Raw genomic sequence first — 27742 nt, 5'->3', positions numbered from 1 at the left:
CGATGGTTGAGCATAGAGCCAGTAATTACTGCTGTCTTACATGGGGGGGGGGGGGGGGGGGGCAGTGGTACAAGCGCACATAACGTCTGCTGATACCACTTCTACCCCATAATGCTTGGTCTTACATCTACCCCTCAAGCCTATAAGGGTGGACCAAGAATCATCCTCAGAAGGGGGGCCCAGTATAGTCTACCGCTGGAGTTCAAATATAGGAAGCAGGTACTGCATAGACGATATGAGAACATTATAAAGCAGAGATAATTCCCTTAGTTAAGGGTCTACGATAGCAAAGGGATTCAAGGGTGGTTAAGGATCAGAGGGTAGAGGAACAAGCCAGTGAGGTGACTCTCTCCACTGCAGGTATGTAAAAGGATTTGATCATGGAACTAAAATCTAGATTGTATAACAGAAAGGGGCATGCAAAAGCCACTGAGACATCAAGTACCAAACTGATGCCTCTACAGAGCCACATGAGGGAGCGCTTACAAAATAAATCAGTAGGGAAGTTAGGATTATCCCAGAGAGTAGTAAGTAGGGAGGGGAGTGAAAGAAGTTTCCCCCATCTTAAGGTGTGTACACACGGTGAGATTTTTTCTTGAGATTTTGACTATATAGTCAAAATCGCAAGAAAAGTTAGTGCAAATCGCAAGGTGAAAGTCACCTTGCGATCCCGATGCGCGGCCCCGCCAGGTCGGCATCGCAAGAAAAGATAGACTGTGCAGGCAAGTCAATCCTTGCTAGATCGGTGTACTATCTAGTTCATCTCACATGTCAATGACATCTCACATAAGCCAAAATCTCACATAAGCCAAAATCGTAAGCACACATAGTCCATATCTCAAGAAAAGTTAGTCAAAATCTGTCCTATCTGGGCTCCGGGGAGTTCAAGGGAAATCGCAAGTAAAAATCGAACATAGCAAGGATCTCACCGTGTGTACACACCCTTAGACTATCACTTGATCAGCTGAATTTGCCGCTAATCAACCTAAGCTAACAGTAATATCAGCTCTTCTAATTTTCGACTAATTTTTAACATCATCAAATGGTCTCTTGCAGTGTAATGTAATTTGGCCAAAGTCTCATCCTTCTAAAGACTTTCACAAACATACTGCTATTTACCACTCCTAACAAAATGCTCTGTAAACTGCCCATAAGGTTTTCAATATTTCATCAGTATGTAACAAAATCTCTTTAAGATATTTAAACCTCTCTTAAACCCTCCTCCAAACCAACCCCACTACCCAGTATCTTCTTCAAACTTCATGGGCAAAATCCGATATGAAAAGGTATCCCCCTATCACACAGATTCATGAGTGATGGCGTGGTAAGCCTACGATTAAGTAATTGAGAACGTTTTTCATTAAAACAAACCTCTTTACTTTATTAGAATTATTACCAAACCCTTTTTATTCCAATGATATGTTCCTTAATTAGAAATACAACAACTTGTAAGTTAGTTACAAGTGATCACATCTACATCAATGTTACAATTGGGTCTATTTCTACATACCCTAAACAGGAGCCTCTTTGCAGCCACGCTGAGTTTTGCTCTTTCATCAACTTTTGCTTCATCTATGGGAAAAATAAAAAAGGTCCAAGATCTTATTAAAGCATGCTAACCTGAGTATACATAAACAGACACTGGATAGCACACTGCACACTGAAAATATCGTCCATTGGAAACAATATAGCAATTGGCATTCTACCAGGGAGTCTTGGGATCGTGTAGAAGCACAAGGCTGTGGCTCCTAATATCCATAATAATTACAGCTAGCAGTGTATCTTATAATTAAGGATCTCGGCTTATTTACTTTAACTGATAATCGCATCAATGAATACCATAAATTAGAGTGGGAATGCATAGGAACATCACTTGCCTTCAGCTGTCTGCACTGGTGGAAAAAACGTTGTCCTGTGGAAAATATGACAATTAGAAAAGAAAAGAAAAAAAGTCTTGTTTCAACAACTCAGTGAGACAAATTCATCTTTTTATATTACTCACACAAAAGTCATGCAACAAGCAAACAAAAAACAAAGACAAAACACATTTCAATTAAAAAACTAAAAAAAAAAAAGGGTGCTTTTAGTTTTTAACACATTTTCAGTAGACATTTCTGAAGCTATCAACGCACACACAAAAAAAACCCCACATACAACAAAGCAATTCTTCCATGTCGCAATGCCATATAAAGAATGTGTAAAGTGAGAAAGGTCCTAGGCTCCAAATGCCAAGCACACACAGCTACATCCACTGGGCTGCGGCCTAATCACACGGACATGCCAGTCATAGCATAATTTGTTTCCATTTTCTGTATTTATGGGTCTGGCTGCTCATTCCAGTGCATACCTATCTGTTTCTTTTCTCTCGGCTGAAGTTACAGGTTGAGTTCTAAATCTTTCAGAAGTTTTTCTATTGTCCCCAGGAGAGAAATAGAGTCTTGGCCTCCGTGGGCCTCTTTCCTGCTCATTGGAGGTGCTCATATCAACACCTGGCATTGGCATTTCAACTTTAGGTTCACTTTGTAACCAAGATGAAGGTTATTTGAAGGAGAAAAGAAAGAAAGAAAGAAAGATGAGTAAAAGGTGGAATGAAAGTTCTTTAGAACACACACAAAAAAAGGATTTTAAAACTCCAAAGTGACATGCAAGAGAGAACAGATGAAACACATTCTAAACGTGTAGGTCAGGTAAAAGTGAAAAGTTCACCAAACAAGTGCACCTTAGCATATATGTTTTAGTTTGAGGACATGCAGGGGTCAAACACAGGGAGGGAAAAACGGGGGGGGGGAAATTGTCAAACATCACCCACGGGTCAGCCTTTTTGCTCAAGTTTGCAGTCTCCAAAAAGGCACTCCTAAGTTGAGCCACAGACACCTTCGTGTTGACTGAACCAGCTTCTCCGTTGGCAATGTGGGAACTATCTTCAGTGCCTAAAAAAACCATCCCTTTTTCTTCATCTGAATTCTTAATTTTAAAAGCTTCCTGCTTTTGTGTCCCAGTAGAGTCAGATAGGGAACGTACAAGCATTTTATGCTTCATGGTGGAAATTTCTTTAGGTTGCCCTATAGATTTGGCTGGGAGTGAGGTTGTCTGGTTGCTTTGTAGATACATCATGGCTTCAGTTTTTCCCATGTTATCAGGGGTCTTGTTAAGAGGGGAAACAGTTTGTGAAATATAGGACTGTTGATTTTTCGGTGCCAGCACTTCATCTGTATTCTGTTTGTTGGCATTCCATAAAATATTGATTGGCTTTTCATCAAAAGAGCCATGCAGTTTACCATTACTAGTCTCAGCTTTGAGGGGCTCAAGTGTGGTGGTCATACCTTGATAAACCTGACGAGTCTTCTCAACATTCACTTCATTGACAGCTCTGGGATTTTTTAATGAGGTAGTAAATGCTGACACCATAACATTATCAGACTCTGTCCGTGACACTATCTTCGGTATACGAGCAACATTGGCTGGCTGGATGTAGCCATGGATAGGATGGCGGAGATGGTTTGGCTGCTTATAAACCCTATCGAAGGCAGAGTTCTCTGACTGAAAAGGCATATAGTAGACGGGGGCAGCATGATGTTTCTTTTGGGTAGAAGGTTCTGTGTCAAATTTTGGACTCCCATGCATGTTCTCATCTCTCACAAGTCTCTCTCTAACTTTTACTCTTTAAAAAAGAAAATGAATTAGAATTTGAGATTGTAGTAAATGTAACGTATTAGTAAAAATGATAAAAGAATAAATAAAGTCAAGGATAGAACTTGAAAAGTAGAACTTCATTCAGAGACGTGATCTTTTGGATATGTATTGTAATCTTAACAGCCAAGCCATACCTAATATGATAAACTGCTTTTATAAGGGCCAAATAAGCGCCAGAATTCATGCATGTGCCTTCTGCTTGGAATGCATGAATGGCATCAATTTCACTCCAGTATAAGCATTGGCATCATTGTGGTGACAAGTTCAATTGAGGTTTCAAACCTTATGAAGATGTCAAGTGGAGAAATTGCCCATCGCAACCAATGAGCTGCTAGCTAACATTAATAAAAGTACAGTCTATAAAAAGATAGGTAGAAACTGGTTGGTTGCTATGGGCAACTTCTCCAATTGTTTTCTTTAGAAGGGTTTGATACTTCAGTCTAAGATCCATTGTTTTGAAATACAATAAATGCTATCTGCACCATACTAACTATAGTTTTCCAGGCACTGATAGAAAACTGCGCTAGTGTAAAACAGATGGTATTGAAACACTTTAATAACCAACAATAAATATAGCAAAAGTTCTCCCTGTGTGTGTGCGCGTGTATATATATATATATATATATATATATATATATATATATATATATATATATATATATACATACATACATATACACACACACACACACACACATATATATACACATATACATACACACAAATAAATAAATAAAAAATATATATGTACACATCATATGTATATAATCGAACACCACCAATGTCTCAATGGGACATTCTATAACAGTTAGGCAAAAAAATATTGGCATTCTGTTTTTTTAAACGATCAGTAAAGTGCCCAATGCAAAAATCCATAATCATATTAGTCCTAAAACTAACACTGGGAGTCCTGTTAGCCGGGTTCACTATGGTATGCCGGCGGTCGGGCTCCCGGCGACCAGCATACCGGCGCCGGGAGCCCAACCGCTGGCTTACCGACAGTGTGGCGAGCGCAAATGAGCCTACGCGCGCCACTCTATTTTATTCTCCCTCCAGGGGGGTCGTGGACCCCCACGAGAGGGAGCATAAGTGTCGGAATGCCGGCTGTTGGGATCCCGGCGCCGGTATACTGTGCGCCGGGATCCCGTCAGTCGGCATACTGAAGACCACCCCTGTTAGCCAGTGGGTATCAGATATAAAGCGAGGCAATCCTATATTGGAAAGTTGGATATACTATAATGCAGTAATACATGGACATATATTTCAAGTAAGCAGTTATGCCTAAGACATATATATCCACTGACGTCAGTAGTGTTGATAGTAACTGCAGATTATACACGGTTGAGTCACAGTGTTATGACCACCTCCTACATCTGACTTCGGCAGCGCGTAGCCCATGAAGTATATCACATGTCGTACGCTGGCTTGGTGGGTATATATAAGGGGTGCGATAAGCTGTCTGCACACATATCACTCGTTGCCGTCACGGGTAAAAAGGGGAGATTTATCCGAGTTGCATAAGGGCATGATCATCTGCTTTCGGGCCAAGGGTAGCAGTATTTCTGAAACAGTGCAGTTTGGGAACTGTTGGCGTGCTGCTGTGGTGAAGGTGCATCATGACTGGACAAAAGGCACCATTGCGAATAATCGACGTGGAAACTGCGGAGCACCACGTGCCAGTGAGGTGAGAGGTAAACATCGGCTACAAAGGTGCGCGAGGGCCGAACGACAAACTACAGTGGAGCAGCTCACCGTCAAAATTTACACACACGTCTGGGGCTACCACTGTTCAGCAGCTATTAGCTGTTGGTCATAATAATGTGATACACATGCTTTCAAATGGTTTCAATTTTATAACCTGTCTAGTGCAGCGCCATCTATTGAATGATCATTTGCACCATAATACCAAATGAACCATTGCTGGCAGAAGCACACACTACTTCTACACCACAGCCATATAGGCCCCTCACTAACTCATAACTTGCGATTAGTCTAGTTATTCTAAAGCAGGGATGGGGAACCTTTGGCCCTTCAGCTGTTGTTGAACTACATAGACCAGCATGCCTTGCTACAGTGTTGCTATTAAGCCATGCTAAAACAGTTGCAGGGCATGCTGGGATGTGTAGTTCAACAACAGCTGGAGGGCCGAATGTTCCCCATCCCTGTTCTAAAGGATAGGGTAGAGGAAGTTTGGGGTGCAACTGCTAAACTCCCCGGAAAAAAATAAATTCCAAAATCTGTTACTAGAAAGAAACAACAGAAGCCAAATTATATATGGTCTATATCCTGTATCTATACAATGCTAAAAGTGGTAACTGGAAGTCAGGAGGCATTGTATTGGATGGTGCCAAATCTAACCATCACATTTTTTTATACATATCATTTACTGTTAAATGTCCCGGTCACCTACAGGACACACAGTGGCAAAAGACTTTTTGTGGGTTGAAACAATATCCAGCCAATTAAAAAGGAATTTGTGACCGCACTGGAGCATGGCACATGAATTAATAAGATGCTAATTCTTAGTAAAGCAACAGGTTACTTCTCCACTCTGGGTCTCTTGGCGCTAATAAAAATCCTTATCAATCAAATAACCCTAATGGCAGTAAATTAAAATCACCTGCAGGGTGTCAATTATGCCTGTGTAAGCATAACAATTATTTATGTCTCCTGTTTTAAACAGAGAGATAGCTATAAAATACTAAAAGGTCACTCTGCGCTATTTAGATAAATAATCAGGCTCTGAAGTGAGTGAAATTACATGTACAACAATTATTTTCATTATTCTTTAATAGATAAATCGCAACAACCAATGTGTATATTAAATACAATTCCCATATAAAACTGCTCAATCAACAAAACCTTGAAGGTTGCATTCTCATTGGTTTACAAAATGTCTGCCATTTGTACATGATGGCTCCATTAACTGTAGTCAATACCCCAAATAAAATAGGAGTAGGACTATTCATGGAACATAGAGATATATAAATGAATTAGGCATAATTGAATTTATTATTCTTTTATGGCAGTAGTGTAGTTTGCTTCTAATAGCTATAGGCATTATAATCACAATTACTATATTAGGCTTTAGCTGTCTGATAACACACTACAAGATATAACATCTTTGAAGTCAACTACCGACCTTTCCCAAATACCTCAACTTCCTGTGGGATAATCTCTGTGGTCCTTAAAAATTGATGGTCAAAATAACCTAACACCTCCTCTGTCATTTGTATAATTGAGACTCATCTGCTTCCCTAATGGGGCCAGCTGGGGCTGGCTTACATCCACCCAATCTCCACAATTAAAGCCAGCTGTGTAACCGTTCTTTAGACATCACATTTCCTCTGCAGGTATTTCATAGCAAATGCTAAAACGTAATTTAGGAAAGGAACTTGTGTTTATTTCTACTGCTGCATTGGGGCACAGAACTAAATACAATGCTGTATTCCCAAGTGCACAGACATACTGGTCCACATAGAACCTTTGACAGTGAACACATTGTAAATGGAAAACTATAAAGACCTGTAGAAGCTCTCATGGGGAAGGGCCCAACTATCCTGTTTCTCATGTCTGTCAGGTCCAGGTCTTGTTCTAAAACTTCTGCGGTTTGTTATCACACACACAGAATTCTTACTTGTGTCTGTGCTAGCTGTTGTTGGTTTAAGGACTATTCATATGTGATATGATGTATTCAAGTATCTGTTATGTATATAATATTTCTGCTATTATGTTTATTGTATTGTGTTGCATTCATGCATGCCAGGTACTGGCCAGCACTAAGGAGCCAGTTTTCCTCTATTAATGATGATTACATATAATATACCCCGCATATGTTATGAACACTAACACTACATTGTGGTCTGTATTAGCATTTTTGTACACGTTTGCCCATTAATATAACGAATACAGTTAAGTTTCAGTAATTTATCGAACCCATTATAACCTGTATATATTGTTGGTACACTTCGGCAGTATGAAATGTACTTCCTGCTGCCATCTTGACATGCCTCATCCTAACAAAAAGCTGGCACTTGTTTTGCTTATGACAAAGGACTGAAGAAACAGTGGAGCACACACTTGGGATAAGAGACTGCAGAACACTGTGGTGTGCTATTGTTACTACAATTTTTCCAGTTAAAACCACCATCAATAATATCTCTCAGTCAATCCTGTGGTGACACAATAAAGTGACAGAGGTGAGTTTCATCCCTGTCCCATGGGAGAGGTTAGGCTCCAAACACATGGCATACATTCATCTTTTAAACAGTGGTTCAAAGCACTGGTGTCACACCACCCCCTACCTGTACATCTCACCTGGCCCCTAATTACTCAGCCACGTGCAGTCTTTACTAGGCTGTTATCTCTGCAACCCTACTCTCAACTATCACTAGTTTACACTGCATCCACCTGTCGTCCCCCCTCCCCCCCCCCCCCTATTTTGGGTCCGATGCACAGATATTTATGGATTAAGTTCTCCTCTGCCAATAAACATTCTGTGAATCATTTATACCAAAGTGTGCATTTCACATGGTCATCTGTAACTGGACATGAGTGACAGACAACATTCCCAGTAGTAGTTCTCATTATTGCCTGTCTACAATAACCTGTTAAGGGTCACTTATACGTTTTAGCCCTTTCACACCGCTGCTTCGACCCAGGTTATTGGGTTAACACGAGTCGCACAGTGTGAAAGAATGCCCATGAAAAAAGCAATGTAATCTTCAAGCTCCAGAAGAGGAGTTATCACTGCACCTGTGTGCAGTGTGAACGGCGCAGAGGTCGGAGCCGAAGTGTGAATGCAGTCTATCCAGAGTCTGACCCACCTCGGAATGGTGTTCCAAATCCCGAGGCAGACTCTGGATTTTGGTCTGAAAGGAGTATTATTAATGCCTGCCTGAATGTGGATCTTACATGTACTGTAAAGGGCCCCATCCACTACTGCGACATGTCCGTCTGACATGTCACAGGCGATCACCCCGGCAGCCTCCCGGGCAGCAGGATCGCCCAGGATACATCATATGCTGTCCTTTTGCATACGATATATCTTGGGCAATCCCAGCCACGCCTGCGGGGTCCGACATATCACGAGGGCAGCGCGTTCAATCTGGAGGATCCGATGCTCACGGGAACGCGCATCGGATCGGATCAGAAACCCCTCCAAAATGCCCGATTTCACCCGATATTTCGGGCCGAATGCCGAAATCGGATGAAATCGGGCATTATCGTTCTATAGTATGGGGCCCTTTAGGGTGTAATGCTCTCTAACAATATCCGTGAAGGGTATATAGACCACATGCCTTGCCCTCCATTGCTTGCTGACAGCATATTAGGTTATGAGATATATATATAGTTTTTTTTTGTATTCTATTTTTTGTACATTTGATGCCTGAGAATGTCTGGTCTCCTCCTGCTCTATCATATAGCCTTCCCTTTTCTGTTTTGTATGGCCCCCTTCTTCACATAATAAAAATTTATTGGGCAAAAAAAGGGTCAATGGCTGATTTTTGCACAAATGTCCTCAGAAAAAAGTAATGAGAGTTTAGAATTGAACAGAAAATGCAATTTGCAGCGCAAATTCTCTATGAGAATAGCTAGCAAGACCCAAACCAATTGAATCGACCTAAAAAGTACCTTTACATAATCTGCAATAGGAAGTTTTTCCTTCTCAGAGAGACGTTTGTAGTCTTTAAACATTGACTTTTAAAACATGATAAAACAATGCAAGCCAACGAAACATGTTATAATGGTGATTAGCAAAGATATAAACTAGTAAATTAGATATCTTGTTTAGTCTTTATCGGATACACGGGCCAATTAGTTGTGCTATAGGTATGTGAAGAAACAAACACGAACAAGTGCATATGTGATGATTCAGGGCTTTTCTGTGGTTAAGAGATGAAAGGCGTGGTTACTTTTGGAAATGGTTAAAATTTGTGGATCAGCAACCAAATGAAGTAAGAATTAGCCACAAAACCACAAGCTCCGGTACCTGGAAGGCCAGCTGATGAGAGACGCAGTGTCCCCATCGGAATCTTTCTGAAGGAACCATTCTGGTTTCTGCTTCCCTGAACTGCCGCATAAAAGACAGAACCTTAAACATGTCCTATTAACGCAAATCTAGCACATTCTTTGACAATTAAATATAACACAGTTTATGCTCTAATCCTAAAAAGCAGTGGAGCAGGGTTTGTATAATTTAAATAACTATTTGTTGGCAAGAATACATGGCTGGCCACAATAGAGAGCGGTTTATCATAGATAACTTTCCTCATTTCCCCTTCTGTCAACTGGAAAGTTTTGGGAAGGAAGACAACCTTATCATTTATCACAAAATAAAGGCAGAACACATGTGTAAAATACAAACAGAGAGAAAGAGCGCAGATGGATAACTAGGGGATAATGCACACCCAATTTATTATCGTCAGCTGCTACTGGCGTAACCATTTTGAATCCAGACCCCATTAAAGCAGGGTCAAACAAAACGTAGGCTCTCGAAGGCCCCCTCTCTTGAACCGCCCCCATTTCTGTGTAATTTGTATTTTGAAGGGTTTGACATTAAGGTGGGAATTCAATTGTTTCTCCCTGCGGCCACCACTAGATGGTGCCCAACGGAGCAATTCAATTGTTGCTCCGTTTGGGCGCACTGAGCCGCAGGGAGACATTTCAGCTCACGACCCCCCATGCTGGCGAGCTGAAAGGTGCAAAAAGTGACCATTATGGGTGCCCAAATGGCACTTTTCGCTATTGCGCCCATTAGTTTAGTTGGGTTTAGTTAGGTTACGTGGCTAAACACAACACTAATGGGAGTGATCAATAGTATCAATTGAATATCGCCCCTGCAATCTCCCATCACTTTAGACAGGAGATCGGGCGGCAATATCAATTGAGTTCCCCCTACTGTATGTGTGTCTGACACCTTACAAATAAATGTTGATATTCCAAAAACAATATAGATTAACTAGCTTCTCTAAAAGTAATTGTCCCTAGCGTCACCAATCCCGAGTTCGGGATCGGCGGGATCCCGGGATTTAGGCCTAAAACTGTCCGGGATTCAATCCCAGGATTGTAGCTTCCAATCCCGGGACTTTGGGATTAGAAAGCTCCTTGTTTCTTCAGTGTTGGGCAGCGGAGAGCTCCCTCAGGAGGCTCAGACGCTGCCCGGCTCGCTCCTCCCAGCTCCACCTGAATGGTGTGACCTGTAGTCAGAGGTCACACCGCGCAGCCAGCCGCCGAACCCAGAGGAAGTTTGTACAGCCAGCCGCCCATCACCCGCCGCACCCGGAGGAAGTGTAGTGTGGTATGGTGAGTTGTGTGTGCGGGGCGGGGTGCGGCCACACAGGAAACAAGCCAATCCCGGGTATCCCAGGATTGACGGTTTTTCAATACCGATACCCGGGATTGGCCACTCTACGATTTTAAAATGATTTTCCCCTCTTCCAATTATTTCTTACATTTTAAGTCCCTCATTACATTTACGTTCCCTTTTACAACAGTGGTTCCCAAGCTTTTTTGAATCGCGGTGCCTAATACCACTTTCACACTGCACAAATAACCCGGTATTGACCCGGCATATTGCCGGGTTGACGCAGGTCACTGTGCTGTGTGAAAGGGGTCAGTGAAGAATTTCCGGGTAACCTGACCCGGTAATTCAACCCGGGAATAAAGAAGGGTTATTCCCGGGTCAGGTGTAGTATGAACCGGTTGATGCGACCCAGGACCCGTTCACTCCATAGGTAGGGGCGGCGTGGAGATGATTTCATCTCCCAGCGCCGGCTCCGCCCGTGATAGCAATCCAGCCTGGCATATTGCCTGGTCGGGAAGTAATGTGTAAGGGTCCAATGCTGGATCAGTTTCCAATTCCCGGGTGCGACCTGGCCTTGTGATGTAAAAGGGGTATTACAGTATCAACACCCCTAGGCCAAAAGAAAATAAATAAGTAAATAAATAAAAATTATGAATTTAAGTACATTTTGTTTATAGGTCACCTTAAAGGTTCAGTTATGTGGTGAGGACAGTATTCTATTTGTCCACATATTTTATGATTGGAAGCCACAAGCACTGGTATTGCCTATTACATTTAAGCATCAATAAATTAAATTGTCCTGGACCACCAACCCAAGGCAACCCTGGAAGTTCTGAGGCACCGCAGGGTGCCACAGCACACAGTTTGTGAACCACTGACATACAGTATTTTGTGGTGGTAGATTCTGTTGTGCTGTAGTGCAAGTTTTAGTACATTACACTATGGCAGTGGTTCTCAACTTCAACAAGGTTTTCCCAACAAATGTTTTGAGGATTTCAGTCTGGAAGCATGTGGGATAATCACTAACCAAGCAAAATACATAAACATGACCTGTTGAGGGTAATGAGAACTGGATTTGAGAACCATTGCACGTGTCCCTTATGTGCACAACAGCTGCACTTACGGTGTCTCCTAAATCGCTTTTAGCACATAGCTGGATAATAGGCTGCATGCTAAAATGCCCGATTTAGGGGTGAATTCATGCCATTTAGGTGCTGTGTTCCAACACTATCAAAATGGTGCATCACCCACATGTTGGGCGGGATGTACTAATGTACATCGCCGCCCAGCGCCACGATGCTGATCGCATATGTACTAACATATGCGATCAGCATTGCAGAGGGCAACACTTCCGATAAGAGCTGTCCTCCGCGATGTACAGCAGCAGCCTGACTTCCGGGATTCGGCCCCAGAAGTCAGTCTGCGCAGGCGCGGGGTGACGGGGGCGGCCGCAGGGCATGCTGGGAGGGATCCGATCGGATCCCTTACACAGCGCCATGGAGAGAAGCCCATAGGCTTCTATGGACTATCGCCAGCTAAAGCTGGCGAACCCCGCCGCGGCGCTGACCTGGCGGCCGGGGGATAGTACATCAGGAAAATGCGGTAAACAGGGGGTTTACCGCATTTTCCGCTTAGTACATCCCGCCCGTTGCCTCAAATTGCTTTACCTATCCAAATTCTAAGGGGTTAGTGCAAACATAGGGATATCTTTTTGTTTCCCATACTCCTTTTAACATTAATTTACCATAGAGATATTTTGCCAGAAGACCAGCCCTTGTAGACCAAGCACAAACAAACCACTATGGTCAAGTACAAACTGACTGATCTCCACCCTTATGTTACCTAAAGCTTTGAGCATTTACACCAGTGGCATACAAACATGTGTTCCTGCAGCTGCTGTGGAACTGCACATCCCAGCATGTCCTGCCACAGTTCTGCTATCATGGCATACTAGGATGTGTTGTTCCACAGCAGTAGGGTCGCACGTTGAATAGCCCTGGTTCACAATTTCTTTTCACACTTTCCAAGATTTCACACCATCTCTAGCACAGCCTCTTATCTTTTGAAAAGGTAAAATTAGTTATTGACCAATTTATATTCTTTCAGACATGTTTACAGTGTCCGCCCCTCAGGCCGCACAGTGTCCGCCCCTCAGGCCGCACAGTGTCCGCCCCTCAGGCCGCACAGTGTCCGCCCCTCAGGCCGCACAGTGTCCGCCCCTCAGGCCGCACAGTGTCCGCCCCTCAGGCCGCACAGTGTCCGCCCCTCAGGCCGCACAGTGTCCGCCCCTCAGGCCTTCTGGGTTTTTAGAAGTACTGCCATTATTTTGTTGGGTAGTTAATAAATCCAGTTTATTCTGGTCTAATCGAAACTCTCTCTATAATGTCCTTTTCTCCTAGATCAGGTATTCCTGAAGTCACAGGAGAATGAGCAGCAAATACAATAACCTGTATTCCTCTGTAACTAAACATCTGCTATCATTTTCAAAACAGGTATGAACAAATTCCAACATTTGTATGGTAACTTGGTTTTTCTACAGTGGGTATTGCAAAACAAAATGTTGTGTGGATGTGGCGGGTGGGGACATCAGAGAGCAGGCTTTATTAAATGGGCTCCGTCATAAGGGCAGAGCACATTTTGTCCATTTAAAATCGGGCAGGGCGTCGCACAACGCTGAAACAGTCTAGCATGAAGACTAATCTATAAATGGAAGCATTACTAGCACAACTGTCAAAAATTCACAGCATAATGCTGAATTCAATGGGCAGAACTCAATTGTTTTTGCTGGAAACTGTCACTGCCAGATGAAGCAATTCAATTCTCTCCTGTTCGGACGTTAACAGCTGCCAGCGCCAGCATTTCAGCTCGCAGCCCCTAGGGGTGGAAATGTGTGGAAAGTGACCTGCTTGACTGCCCAAACTGCACTTTCGCATTACGCCCATTAGTTTAGTCAGGTTTAGCTGCTTTACTCAGTTATACCCGGACTGTTTGGGTGTGATGTGTGCGATAAAAAATTAAACCGCTGAATATCGCCCCTCCCCCCCACCCTTCCCAATCTCACGCCCCTTATACAGGAAATCGGGCATGATAAAACAATGAATTTCGCCCCAATATGTATTACCCCACAAAATCTAATTTCAACTGGAAGGAAAAGTCACTTCTGCCAGCTGCCAGTAGATGGCACCAGAGTCCCAACGAGTGTAGCTATTCAATTTGTTGCTTGCTGCATTCGGGCACAACCAACTGCCAGTGCAGTAATTTCAGCACGCCCACACTGTGCCCCCCCCCCCCAAGGGGTATCGATCTGAAATGAGTGAAATGTGACCCATATGCGCACTCAAACCGAACTTTTCGCGTTGCACCCATTAGTTTGGTCGGGTTTAGCTACTTTACACAGCTAAACCTGACGTCTCTGGAAACAAGCGCGATAAATAAGCACAATAGAATATCGTTGTGCCCCATCTCCAGTCCCTTTAGATGGGAGATCAGGAGCAATACACCTGAATATAACTGAATATCACTCTCTACTGTATGTCACCAGCTGGACAGGTCTACTTAAGCATTAATTACACTGTGCTTACGAAGATTTCATTTAAAAAAAAATATATATATATTTTATCCTGGTATGCTGACAGATAACGTTTCAATGTAGACCCTTTTCTACCTGTAGTGGAATTAACTTAGTGCATAACAGACAACAGCTGCACATTAGGTAATTGTATTGTGGTCACTGGACTGCTTAAAATTACACAAACTATGAAATACAACACGACCTGTTTGAACACTGAACTTTACATAGTGGTTGCAGGCCTGGGAGAGGCAGCATACTGTGAGGATTTATAATGCTTTACCTCCCTTAGAGCCTTTCCAAGGTTTGGAGAGGTAGTTTAAGCTTCCAATAAACATTCAAGGTTTCACATTTCCCAAATTGAAAAAATACACAGCAGAGTACAAGTGACTAGTTCTATCCAGAAAACAAATCTCTTCCCACGCAAGAGTCATTAGCGAAAAAATGTTAAGTTTCCGTAGATCCACCAAACATAAATAAGAGACCCACACGGCTTGCAATCTAATAGGGACAACGATGGTAAAGACTTCTGGAATAAAGGAAAAACTAAAGTTACCAAATGATTATTCTAGATTACGGATATTTTATTATTAATCTCGGAAACCAGCAAGCTTTGAAAATGAGAAAACCACAACACCACCACGCATGATACAATTACACACCTGCATAAACCACTACAGGGATGTATGCAATGCCACACAGTAACCAGGGGGAGGGAGAAGTGACATTCAAACACGATTCCACTATGAGGAGCACGCACGTAATACAAATTTCAGGGGAATGGTAGGGGAAGAGACTAGGGCCGGTATGTAATGAAGTCCAAGTTCGGAGGCCGTGCGAGATGCCAACAGAATGCGGGCGTATTGTAACCATGCCTTGTACACGATTGCCCTTTTTTTTTTTTTTTTTAAGAAAAAGCCGGGTGGACGCTGCTGTGAGCTGTGACGCATCCTCCGGTGCTCCTTTCCCCGTCTCCGGCGCTGCTCTCCCCGTCTCACTTCGACTTGCGCCAACCCTGATGCACTTAGCTTCTTTGGGTTCGTATGGCATTAGCCGCTGGTCCCTTCTCCTGTCGTGAGAATGTGGTTCTATGTGACTAACATCTGCCATCTTTTACCTGCTACTGCATTGGACTGGTTAACGAAACTGAGCTCCAGTGCCCGGAGGCGGGGTGCAGTGCATCCTGGGAACAGTCAAAGGAAGTATCTAGCAAACTGCTACCTCTTTATTTTGAGTTTAAGGGGCATATTCAATTCAAGTCGAAAGCTGCCGTCTATCGAAAAGACGGCAGTTTTCAACTTTTTTAGGTCGTAAAAGGGGTTCCAACCTATTCAATCTAACCCCAAATTTTTCGACAAGTCGAGGAATTCGATTTGTCGAAAAGCATGTGGATCGACGTGCTAAGGTCGTGTTTCTGCTGGCTATTGCCTCTGCTAGGAGGGTGTCTGACTTTGGCGCTTTGTCCTATCGTCCACCTGATTTTTCACCGTGACCGGGCAGTTCTTCGAACTCGCCCCGGATATCTACCTAAAGTGGTATCTTCTTTCGATCTTAACCAAGAGATTGTGGTTATGGATTTTATCTCTTCTGGTTTGTCTTCGGATGTGGTACGGCTCTCCATATCTACGTGGAGAGGACTGCCTCTATCCAGAGGTCAGATACTTTTTGCTTTTCACAAACGTGGCTGGCCTGCGAATACGCAAACCTTTGCCAGATGGAGAAGAATGGTGATTGCACAAGCTTATGCGCAGGATGGACTCTCAGCACCTGCTTCTATCAAAGCCCATTCTACTCGGTCTGTTGGACCTTCTTGGGCAGCCCGCCGTGGCACGTCCGCTGAACAATTGTGCAAGGCGGCTACGTGGTCCTCCGTGAACACATTCATTAGGTTGCCTTTGATACTTCCTTTGGACGCCGGGTTCTTGTGCCCACTACGATGTGTCCCCTTTAGGACATCCCAAATGTATTCCCTGTGGAATCCCAGTGTACCACCGCTGCAGAAAAGGAGATTTATGGTAGACTTACCATGGTTAAATCTCTTTCAGCGAGGTACACTGGATTTCACTGGGCGCCAATCCTGATGCACTTAGCTTCTTTGGGTTTGTATGGCATTAGCTGCTGGTCCCTTCTCCTGTCGTGAGAATGTGGTTCTATGTGACTAACATCTGCCGACGAGGCGGGGTTATAGAGGAGGAAGTGCAGTACATCCTGGGAACAGTCAAAGCTTTACCCTGTTGGTGCCTCGGATGAAGATCCAACTCTACACCCCGATGTATTCCCTGTGGAATCCCAGTGTACCCGCTGCAGAAATGTTTTTCCAATGCACAGCAGATTACGCACTAGTCTGTCTTTAAAAGGACACTGCATGGAGTCTTGATAATGTTAAAAAGGGACACAAAGTCTGAAACTGCGCTATAAATTTCATGTATTAAAATTTCTAACCCTACCCCTGTTATTCTGCTCAACTGCACCACTGGGCTTCCAACTCCCCCACTCCTCCCTTCCTGGCCCAACCCCTCCCTTTTGTGTGCAGTCTTTTCCATTTGTTGGTTTTGTATGTTTTTAATTTTAAGTTTATATTGTACTGAATAATTTGGATTTTTTTTTCTGCTATGTTTTGTATTTATTATTATGACTAACCTATATTGCGTGTGGCTTTTATTCAACATCATTTTTATGTACTGATTTGGGTTATCTTGCAACTGACTTGAAAATAAACATATTGCAAAAAAAAAAAAAAAAAACGTAGGTTCCAATTTAGGCAGTGATCCCTGCAAATGTGGCCCCCAACATTTGGTTACACACAGACATGAATAAACTTACAATTGCTTAAGGCAAAAGGAAAAATCATGAGGTCTTCCTGCAAATTGCAGTAGCAAAAACAAACTATGGGATTGGCTGCACAAGTGCTACTGACTCAAGCTGCAGGACCAGCACTGCTGTAATTAAAGTGAGCAATCTTCATATTTACCATAGTTGCGTTATATATAATCCACCACATAATGGAAAGCTGTCCTTTAATTCTGTTATTTGCTGAATTCTCCAATTGTACAGCTCTATATAAAATGGTTACATTCCATGATTAGCATAAGAAAGGTGGTTTAAACCTCTAGGACAGGAGATGGCATGGTGCCGATCACTGGGCTTAGCCTGCCTATGGTATTGTGGAGGTATGTCTTTGTTTGGGATGCAGTCAGTTTACCAGCCGTCGGGATCCCGACGTTCAGGAGACTGATGCCGGAAGCCCCACATCCGCTGATAAAACAGACAGCCGGCATTCCGACAGGCGCCTGTACTTCCCATTGGAGCCTGAAGTGTGGCGAGCGCAACAAGCCTGCAAGGGGACTCGCTGCCTCGCCACCAGTATTCCAGGCAGACTGGTTGCTTCTTTCGGGCTGCTGACAGTCAGCATCCCGTCTCCTGGCATATCGTATGTATTCCCTTTGTTTTTGTTTAAAAGCTTTGCCCTGTTCCCATCCTCTCTCGCAATCTGACTAGATTGCTTAGAAATGAAGCACGGATCTCTCTGTGCGTATGCCGGTTGAAGATTGTGCCTGCATGCGTGGAGGGAGAGATGTGTGCTGGGCGGAGATGGGGGGGGGGGGCGACAGCTGTGAAGTGAGTGCTATCAGATGTGGTGTCGTGTGCAGATCACTTAAGGGGGGTACACACAGTAGAGATGTGTGCGGAGTGATCTATCACAGACCACTCAGCACACATCGAGCTGCGTGGGGGGAGAGATGTGTGCTGAGCGGTCTGTGATAGATCACTCCGCACACATCTCTACCGTGTGTACCCCCCCCCTTAAGTGATTTGCACATGACACCACATCTGATAGCAGCTTAATAAAGCTGGGTGCACACTGGAGTGATCCTGGCCTGAAAGGTCATTCTGATTCGGCTGAAAACGACTTATCAGCCAGATAGTTAGAGATATCTACCAGGGACGATCAGCGGTGTGCAGTATAATGAAAGATGGAATAAGGATCGTTCCAACCTTCATTACGTCGTTCTGATGTGTACCGCGGATCAGATATGTTCGCCGTCATATCATCTGGGTACACTTTGCTCTGGTGTGTACCCAGCTGTAGAGTGAAAGTAGCAAAAACGTATTTTGGGGGGATAACCATTCAGAACCTTACTAGAAAAATCATTCACAACCAGGGAAATCAAGTGTTAAAATTGTCTATTAAAACCACATTACTGACACTGGGCCACTGAATAAGATCTCATTAATACCACAATGAGATGGTGTATTTTCTCTTGTCTTAAGACTTTTCTCATGAAGTGCAGTCTATAAAAAACAATTACATATAAAAATATATAGCTAAATTTAAAAAAAAGTTTTGTACCAACAGTGATTAAACAATTTATTTGTGGCATGCATCCCAGTTTCTCATGAAGAATCCAAGGTATATAAGGCAAGAGGGGAAAATGGCTTGGATTTACAATATTAACATATGGTCTCTATTAAAATACCATTTAACAACTTGTTAAATATGAACTTCTGGGATCCTATCCTACTTTACAGTCATACATATATACTGTATTAAGATCCCAAAACAGACCAAATAAATTAATAGCGAAATATAGTTCTCTTAAATACTACACGAGTCCTGTGGCATACACTGAACTGCCCAGTGGGTACAGACCCGCGTCAGAGGGCCTCCATGTATATGGCAGTCCCACAAGTGACTGATCCTGCAATTGACCTATTTGATGAATTCTACAGGAAAGAGATATATTTTGTCTGACAAAATATAAAATTAAAAATACATAGCATAATACATGAGTGGTGTGAACTGATGTATGCACAGCTGTGAAGTATATCCTCACTGCTCACCCCTGACATAACTAGTCAAAGATTATATCTTTCACCAAGGTTCACAGACTGAACAGATCTTAGCTTCTCTCCTTCATGTCAGTCTCCTTGAAATTTGCCTAATTTACTCATTACATTAAATACACACATCATCACTACATCTGGCCCTTCCCGGCCCCTCACCCATGTAGAATACGGCCACAGAATGACTTCACAAACCGTGTGATAAAAAAAAAAGGAAACGTACATACAGATCAAAAACAAAAAATTTGCACAAAAGTAGTTGAAATAAAAGTTTTAATTTCTTTAAATAAAAGTCCTAATGTGATATAAGAAATAAAGCACCTGTGAGAACAGAAATCTCACCAAGGTATCCGAATATAAAAAGTGTGTAAAATATAATTTTCTGTCTGTTTATTAGGAAAATGTGTGTATTCTAAAGGAATAATGTATCCATTACTGTACCTATTCAAAGATTTCAGAAGTTGCACCGTATTTGTTACTTGTATAAAAAATGGACGTACAGTATGCCAGTTTATATGGTAATATAATTCACCTGGGATGTCTAATATTCATACAAGTACAGACATAGCTATGGCATTACGGGCACTTGGTAGCCCAAAATATATAATAAATTAAACTAAAGAGGAACTTAAGCCCATATACATTCCTGAGTATGGAGGGAATTACTGTATACAGTTATTTTTTTTTTTTTTAAAGTCTCTTAACGCATTAATATACTCAATTATGTGAAAAAATATCACATGCATTTTAAAGGATTCCAGAAGCTCCTAATGCACATGGAGACTATTAAACAGAAATTGCCCAGCCTGGCCCGCATACATGATTTTTGGCATGGCTGCAGGTATTATATGCATAGGATCAGCCTCTGGTGAGACGCAGTATAGCAATGCATCAGGAGGAATGAGCTGACAAACTATCATGGAGACAGTTCTGTGGAGCTTCTTAAGTCTTGGGAAGAGATATGATCAAAGTCATCTTGGGAGACAAAGCTTAGCACCACACAAGGCTGGTTTCTGCTGCCTATTTTAAGAGCCAACGGAAGGCAGCAAAAGGTGGGAAAATGATCTTAGAAATGGACTGGTGCCTGCGTTTTGGCCCTGGATCTGGACTCTTGGAGGAATTTGTTAAGCCCTGCTATAAGGTATCTTGGGGTGTTCTTACATATTCTTAGAATTGGAAACAAGTTTTTAAACCTCAAACAGTACTTGGTGTTTGACTACTACCACTACTGCACAATTGTCAAGGAGGCAAAACAGTGAGTAGACTTCATAATTAACTGGCTTCAAGTTACTGAATGGCAGCAAGTACTACAGATACTGTATTACCAGTATTCATCAGAAACGGTACTAATATTTAGGGCGATATCCAATTAGGAGTAGTGCACCAAACATGGGGATGCCGATATAAAAGCAATCTAGCCTAAAGCACCAGTCTGAGAGGGCGATTCAATCGTTGTCTGGGCGCCCGTCGGCAGCTATTCACTTGTTCTGCAGTTCGGGCGCAAACACTGCTGCCTCCAACATTTCTGCTCACAGCCTCCCAAGGCAGCGAGCAGAAATATGCCAAGTGTCTTGTTTGGGCATGGCTTCCACACAGGAATGTTCATGTTACAACCAGGAAATCAGTCGGGTTTAGACACTTTACGCAGCAAAACCTGGTGGCTTTTCGACGCGTCTCAAGTGATGGGCCCCCAATCACAGCAACAATTGTATTGCTCTGACAGGAGCCCATTACTTTGAGCGTCCGATAAAACATTAAAAGGTAACAACTACATTCTATGGCTTTAGACTTTAATCACCATCTCAGCACTGAACTCATTATGTAGTTTAGTTCTATGGTTTCATTTAGATGTTCCAATAGATGTGTCCTCTTAGATAGTGGCTGCGATGCGTACACAAGTCGCGGCGTATGCAGCAAGGTCCCGCTACAGAACGCTGCTATATGCAGCAAAGCTGTAGCGTGCCGCATCTGTATAACCAAAGTACATGAGCTGCATGTCAAAGTGATGGGAGTAAATTAAATTATTTATAGGAGCTAAGCCAATAATTTATTTAAAACATGCACTTTACAGCAAAGTAGACTTTTTTTGGACGGTGTCATGCAGGTGCTTTTCCAGCTAAAAATGCGCTAGTGTTTATAGTACTCAAATCGCCTGTGCTGAAATTGTGGAGGGAACCAAGAACACTGTTACAGTACATGGGGGAGTTTAATGCCCAATTCACTGTATGCAGTACAGTATCTCCAGCACAGAGTGGCTCTCATGTGACAGCTAGTACCTACTGGACACCATCATTAAGGAGCCAAGTTTCCATAATAATAGATTTGTCCAGAGACAGGGGACAACCTGTTTAAAGTGTCTAGACAGATCAATAGTTCGGGACTTGATGCCTGATCTAAAACTAGTATGAATCATGAAACTGCAGTATAAGGATGCAGTTGTACTTGTTATCTCTGAGAAAGACTAATATAGATTCTTAAACCCTCAATTGCTATTGCTACTTCTACAGTATCAGTCAACTGATAAGTTCAAAGAACAGCCATTTACTCATTACATGGACCGGGAAGTCATACAATCTAAATACTAAGGAGGGAAAGCTGTAGAAGATCTAAGAAGGGCCCATTATCTGCAGAGGGTTAGACGTACTTAATGCTTCATAGATCTCCTTTATTAAATTGAATGTCTAATTGACGATTACAAAACATTTACTGACTTTGCACCCTGTTAATAATAAAATTTAAGTATATAGTATATGTGATGGTACACAGTACAGCCTTGCATAAAAAGGTTATTTAAAAGATAAAACTCTAATTACACATTACTGCAGTATTTCAGTTTCAGAATTAGCCATCAAAATGTGGTTGTTTAACAAGTAAATGATTTTGAGGACTAGGCTGGGAATCTGACAGGCATTAGTACAAGACGTAGGACAGTGCAGACTGCAAACATAAAAAGGATCCAATCTCTCTAGGTGTGCAAACACGAGAACAGAACAAAATTAAAAGGCCAAGCCCACTGTAAAAGTCATTACTATACCCCACCACGCAGAACTGTATGGATCCCATACTAGGCATTTAAACAGTAACAATTAATCAACCCTGAAACGTAGCTACATTTACCATGCTTTCGCCTACTATTGTAGTTCTAGAACCCCTAACGCTCTTGTTTGGACAGATTTCTATCTTTGAATTCTAGATTCTTGCTTACCCTTGCCTTGTGTCCACCTGCTGCTCAGTAGAAAAACTAGGGGACGAAGAGTGCTTTGGAGAGGTCTGAGATGCACGGCGAGGAAACTTTGGTGATCGTGGTGCGTCGCCAGAAATATTTCCTTGCCCTGATGCAGAAAAGGAAGTAGTGCCATCTATTGAGGAGATCCCACAAAATTGGTTGTTATTATCCAGGTTCTGTAGAGCATCTCTGGCAGACAAGTTTTCGTTAATGTCATGTTTAGAGTCAGTGGGACGAACCCGCCTCGGCTCCCTGTTCTCTGCTCGATACAAGTAATCAGAACTGTTATCCTTCATTTCATTATCATCACAAATGCCTGACTTCTTTTCTGAAGTATCGCTGTCATTCCTTGTTCGTGTATACCTGGACTGATATTCGGAATCTCCTTCAGAGTCCATAGGGAGTCCATATTTCTCAGCCAACTGACGCCTGCGTTCTGCCTTGTACCGAGCTATCCTTTCCGCTTTGGATTCCTGTTCGTGTGCATCCATGTGTCCCGGAATACTAGCAGTCTCAGATTGATTATCTGCAGACTGTGAATGATACCGTAATCTAGAATGCGTTTCTACTGAAGACTCTGACGTGTCGTCATAAGTTTCATGACCTAGATCAAAAACACATACGTGTTATATAAATGAAAAAGATAACAGGTTCACGCCCAAGTTCACAAAAGAACGAAAAAAACAAGATTGTCTTTTACATTGGCGCACTTGGAGAGAGAAGAATGTATGTTTTCAATATGATTGTTTAGTTTAAAACTTAACCTTTATTCATTATTTTCCTAAAATATCCTGTCTTATGAAATATAAACATGTATATATAAAGAATATAATTAAATTACATAAATTACAATATCACATGGGCTCATTGTATTCTTGTTCCATTGTATTAAGTAGATATTGTGACTGTATAGATATCTGAGCTTCACGTTGAATTTTGTTTCAGGGGGGCAATGATTATCTATATACTGAGTTTGCGCTGAATACATGCACAAGTCCTGCTACAACTATAATATAGAAAGGTTATAGAGAGATAAATTTCATGTGAGTGTTTTCAATACACATTAAGGTTTGTACACTAAAAAAAATCCTAAACAGAAAATTCAGAACGCCCAAGTTCAGATGAGTGTATATCACAGATTTACTTAACCAAATGCAGATTGACAGAGATAATGTAGCTTTAATAACGCCTTAATAAACTACATTTCAGTGTCCTATAAATAGGTAAAGAAGATAAGTCAACTGTAGCATTACACTGGTGGATGATGAAATAAACTGGATTCATAATGAGTGACTTTGTAAAGGGGGGGTACACACGGAGAGATCCGTGATTAAAATCTAAGCAATCTGATTAGATTGCTTAGATTTTAAGCATGGATCTGTCGTGTGTATGCCCCCCAGCGATAGCGATGCGTGGCCACGCACATCGCTATCGCCGGTGCTAGTTTGAGCCATGCAGGCTCAATCTAGCAGGTCGCTCACTTCAGCGCTGGGTGAAGTGAGCGGCCCCCCTTCCGTCCCCCCTCCTCACTCAGTACCTCACGATGTGCTGAGCGGGGGGGGGGGGGGGGGATGTGTGCTGAGGGGTCTGTGTTAAGATTGCTCAGCACACATCTCTCCCGTCAGTACTGGGCTTAAAGGTGCATACAGTACACACGTAGAGATTTCGACTATGAGAGACTTCTTTGACTGAGAGATTTCCCTTGAACTGGCAGTAGGAGATTTTGACTAACTTTACCAGCGATTTGATTTTGGCTATGGAAGATTTTGCCTATGGGAGATTTTGGCTATCTTATTTAAATAGGAGGATGAGTAGGGGAGTGTTTGCGCTAGGTAGAGCACTTGCACACTTTGCGCCAGGTAGAGCACTTGCAAACTTTGCGCCACGTAGAGCACATTACACACTTTGCGCCAGGTAGAGCACATTACACACATTGCGCCAGGTAGACCACATTACACACATTGCGCCAGGTAGAGCACATTACACACATTGCGCCAGGTAGAGCACATTACACACTTTGCGCCAGGTAGAGCACATTACACACATTGCGCCAGGTAGAGCACATTACACACTTCGCGCCAGATCAGATCAGAGCAGTCACATCTGAGGCAGACATACAGTAGAGGTACAGAGACAGCCTCCAATGAACCCAAGATGCCCCTGATGCCGAGCCACGGGAGCCAGGAAGGAGCCAGACAGTGCAGCTCTCAGAAATAAAACAAACCGTAAACCATCAGAATACCATCAAATCAATACCATTTGGAGTGCCACCATCGAATGGTAAAGCCACAAATCCCGCAAGAAAAAAACACTGATGTTGGCAGACCATCGATGGTCGATGTTTGCCAACCATCGATGTTTATCTTGCAGCGTTAGTGGTTTGTCTCTGACTCAACTAGCTGGGCATATGCAGCACGTTCCCAGCAGAAGTGGAGGGGGGGCAGACTAGTGGTGATGGAGCAGATAGTCTGCAATGCAGCATCACGGCCAGGAGGAACACTGCACTACCCCCTGGTCCCCTGGAACTGGTAAACATGTGCACTCGGCAGCAGAGACAGACTCAGCAGCCACGCACACCCCCGTGCGCGCGGCGGCCCTCTATCCCCCGGGACACACTCACAGCAGCATCTCCAACCCCTCCCGACCTCCCGGACCAGTAGCTTTGCCGAGGAGAACAATAATATAGAGATGTATACTGGCGCCGGCTGTAAAACCAATTAGGGACGGTAATATATTAAGGTTAAAAAAAAATCACATAATTTTAATAAACATATAAAATGATATAATTAAAATATCTTGAGAATTAGCACAGTTTCTTTGTCTGTTCTCAGATCAAATACAGAAAGTTTTGATTAAGACCACTTAGATCTCACTTATAGTACATGCTGTGTACAATTTCCGGTTAGGGCTCATTCCTCAAACTTTGGTTCACTTTAGACGTTAGTAATTACCCAGCCCTTATGGATGTTGTCCCCAGGGATCTCAGTTTGGCAGAAACTGTGCTAATTCTCAAGATATTTGAATTACCGTATATACTCGAGTATAAGCCGACTTTTTCAGCACAGTTTTCTATGCTGAAAAAGCCCCCCTCGGCTTATACTCGAGTCAACGGCTGCAGCAGACGCCGTGGGCTGTGTGGGCGTCCGCTGCAGCCGGCTCCAGGGACAGACACTAGAGGTCATTATTGACCTCTAGTGTCTGTGCGGCGTTGCTATGGGAGAGACGTCATGACGTCTCTCCCATAGAGATGATCGGGTGCCGGGAAGCGGGCGCCGGCGCGGGCGGCCAGACGGAGCGGCGACCAGACGGAGCGGGGATCCAGATGGAGCGGCGGCCAGACGGAGCGGGGATCCAGATGGAGCGGCGACCAGACGGAGCGGGGATCCAGATGGAGCGGCGGCCAGACGGAGCGGGGATCCAGATGGAGCGGCGGCCAGACGGAGCGGATGAACAGATGGAGCGGCGGCCAGACGGAGCGGAGCAGCGCAGCAAAAGAAGAAGCGGTCGGGAAGCAGGAGCGGGGCAGTGGTAAGTATTGTTTTAGTGTGTGTTTATGTTTGTAAGCTGCAAAGGGGGCACAGTAACAGGGGGCAAACAAAGGGGGCACAACAACTACTGGGGGCAAAGAAAGGGGGCACAACAACTACTGGGGGCAAAGAAAGGGGGCACCACAACTACTGGGGCAAAGAAAGAGGGGTCATAACTACTGTGGGCAATGAAAGAGGGGGCACAATACTGGGGGCAAAGAAGGGGCATAACTACTGGGGGCAAAGCAACGGGGGCATGTTTTTATCTGTCACTGGGGGTATATGTGGCACTGGGGGCACAACCCTAGAAACAAACATTACCCCCTGGCAACAAGCATAACACCTACCGCATAAAATCCCTGGCAACGAGCATGACACCCTGAGCATGAAAACCCCTGGCACCGTGCATTTCCCACCCTAGGCTTATACTAGAGTCAGTAATTTTTCCCAGTTTTTTGTGGTAAAATTAGGTGCCTCGGCTTATATTCGGGTCGACTTATACTCGAGTATATACGGTATATCATTTTATATGTTTATGAAAATTATGTGATTTTTTACCTTAATATATTACAGTCCCTAATTGGTTTTACAGCCGGCGCCAGTATACATCTCTATATTATTGTTTTATTTCCACTAAGAGCTGACCCCCCCCCCTATACGGGCTGCTGCTGACAGCGCACTCATAACTTTCTCCTTTTTGCAGAGAAGAACAGCAGGAACTGAGCTATGGGTGGCAGGAAGTGGCTAGAATTGATCAGATCGCTCTCTGTGAAAAATATGAGCGATTTTAAGTAACTTTAACAGCGACCTAGTCAAAATGGACTTGCCTGCAGAGTCTATTTTTACCAGCGATAGCGACCTGACGGGGACGTGCATCGCTATCACTGGCTGTGTACACACAGAGCGATATACACTAACTGTCTGAGCGATTTTGACTCTATAGTCAAAACGCTCAGCTATATAGCTCCGTGTGTATGGACCTTAACGCCCCCTACACATTCGGCGATATGCTGCCGAGCTGCCAGACGGCGGATACGGCCGACGGGTGACCCAACAGCAGGGGAGAGGTGACGGGGGGAGTGAAGTTTCTTCACTCCCCCCATCACCGGCTCCATGGCAGTGCATGCTAATAGGGACAGTCTCAGCCATATTGGCCTGCATGCATAAGTGACGGCGCACCAACGATGAACGAGCGCGGGGCCGCGCATCGTTCATCGTTGGTGCCTACACACTAAACGATATGAACGAGTTAATGAACAAGAACGTTCATATCGTTTAGTAAAATCTATTAGTGTGTAGGGTCCATTAGAGTGATGGACTTGTATATAAGTACTGTATGTCAGCTCACTGCACATGACAACTATCTGAGCACAGACGTATGCTGGCACAAAAAGAACCACAGAATTCTCTACTACAGTATTCAAGTAGCGTCCAACCTTCAATTCTAACACCTGGTCTCGCTATACAATAAGGAGGAGATACAAGGTTTGGAAAATAGACTGGAATTACTTTGATGTGAGAGTTTAGCCCTGACATGGATATAAGAATCAGGCAGATTTGCACGGTGAACATACATC

The 27742-nt window shown here is 43.3% G+C and overlaps 1 protein-coding gene across 21 annotated transcripts in view; it reads right to left on the bottom strand.

The window, feature by feature from the left end:
• Positions 1 to 27742, bottom strand: part of SVIL (supervillin) — a 381188-nt gene that overhangs the window by 129690 nt on the left and 223756 nt on the right. For 16 of the 21 annotated variants that reach the window (XM_063922042.1, XM_063922039.1, XM_063922044.1 and 13 more), the window contains exons 6-11: positions 22618 to 23242; positions 9686 to 9766; positions 2810 to 3661; positions 2348 to 2518; positions 1878 to 1912; positions 1511 to 1572 (exon numbers count right to left, since the gene is read on the bottom strand). In XM_063922042.1, the coding sequence (XP_063778112.1) occupies positions 1511 to 1572; positions 1878 to 1912; positions 2348 to 2518; positions 2810 to 3661; positions 9686 to 9766; positions 22618 to 23242 (1826 nt within the window). The remainder of the gene's footprint in view (positions 1 to 1510; positions 1573 to 1877; positions 1913 to 2347; positions 2519 to 2809; positions 3662 to 9685; positions 9767 to 22617; positions 23243 to 27742) is intronic. The other 5 variants (XM_063922057.1, XM_063922060.1, XM_063922058.1 and 2 more) reach the window with 3 other exon arrangements.

The sequence above is a fragment of the Pseudophryne corroboree genome, chromosome 5 (genome assembly GCF_028390025.1).
Source record: "Pseudophryne corroboree isolate aPseCor3 chromosome 5, aPseCor3.hap2, whole genome shotgun sequence".
Classification (NCBI taxonomy): domain Eukaryota; kingdom Metazoa; phylum Chordata; class Amphibia; order Anura; family Myobatrachidae; genus Pseudophryne; species Pseudophryne corroboree.
Note: the sequence above shows the minus strand (reverse complement) of the source record. Positions and strands in the feature narration are given on the sequence as shown.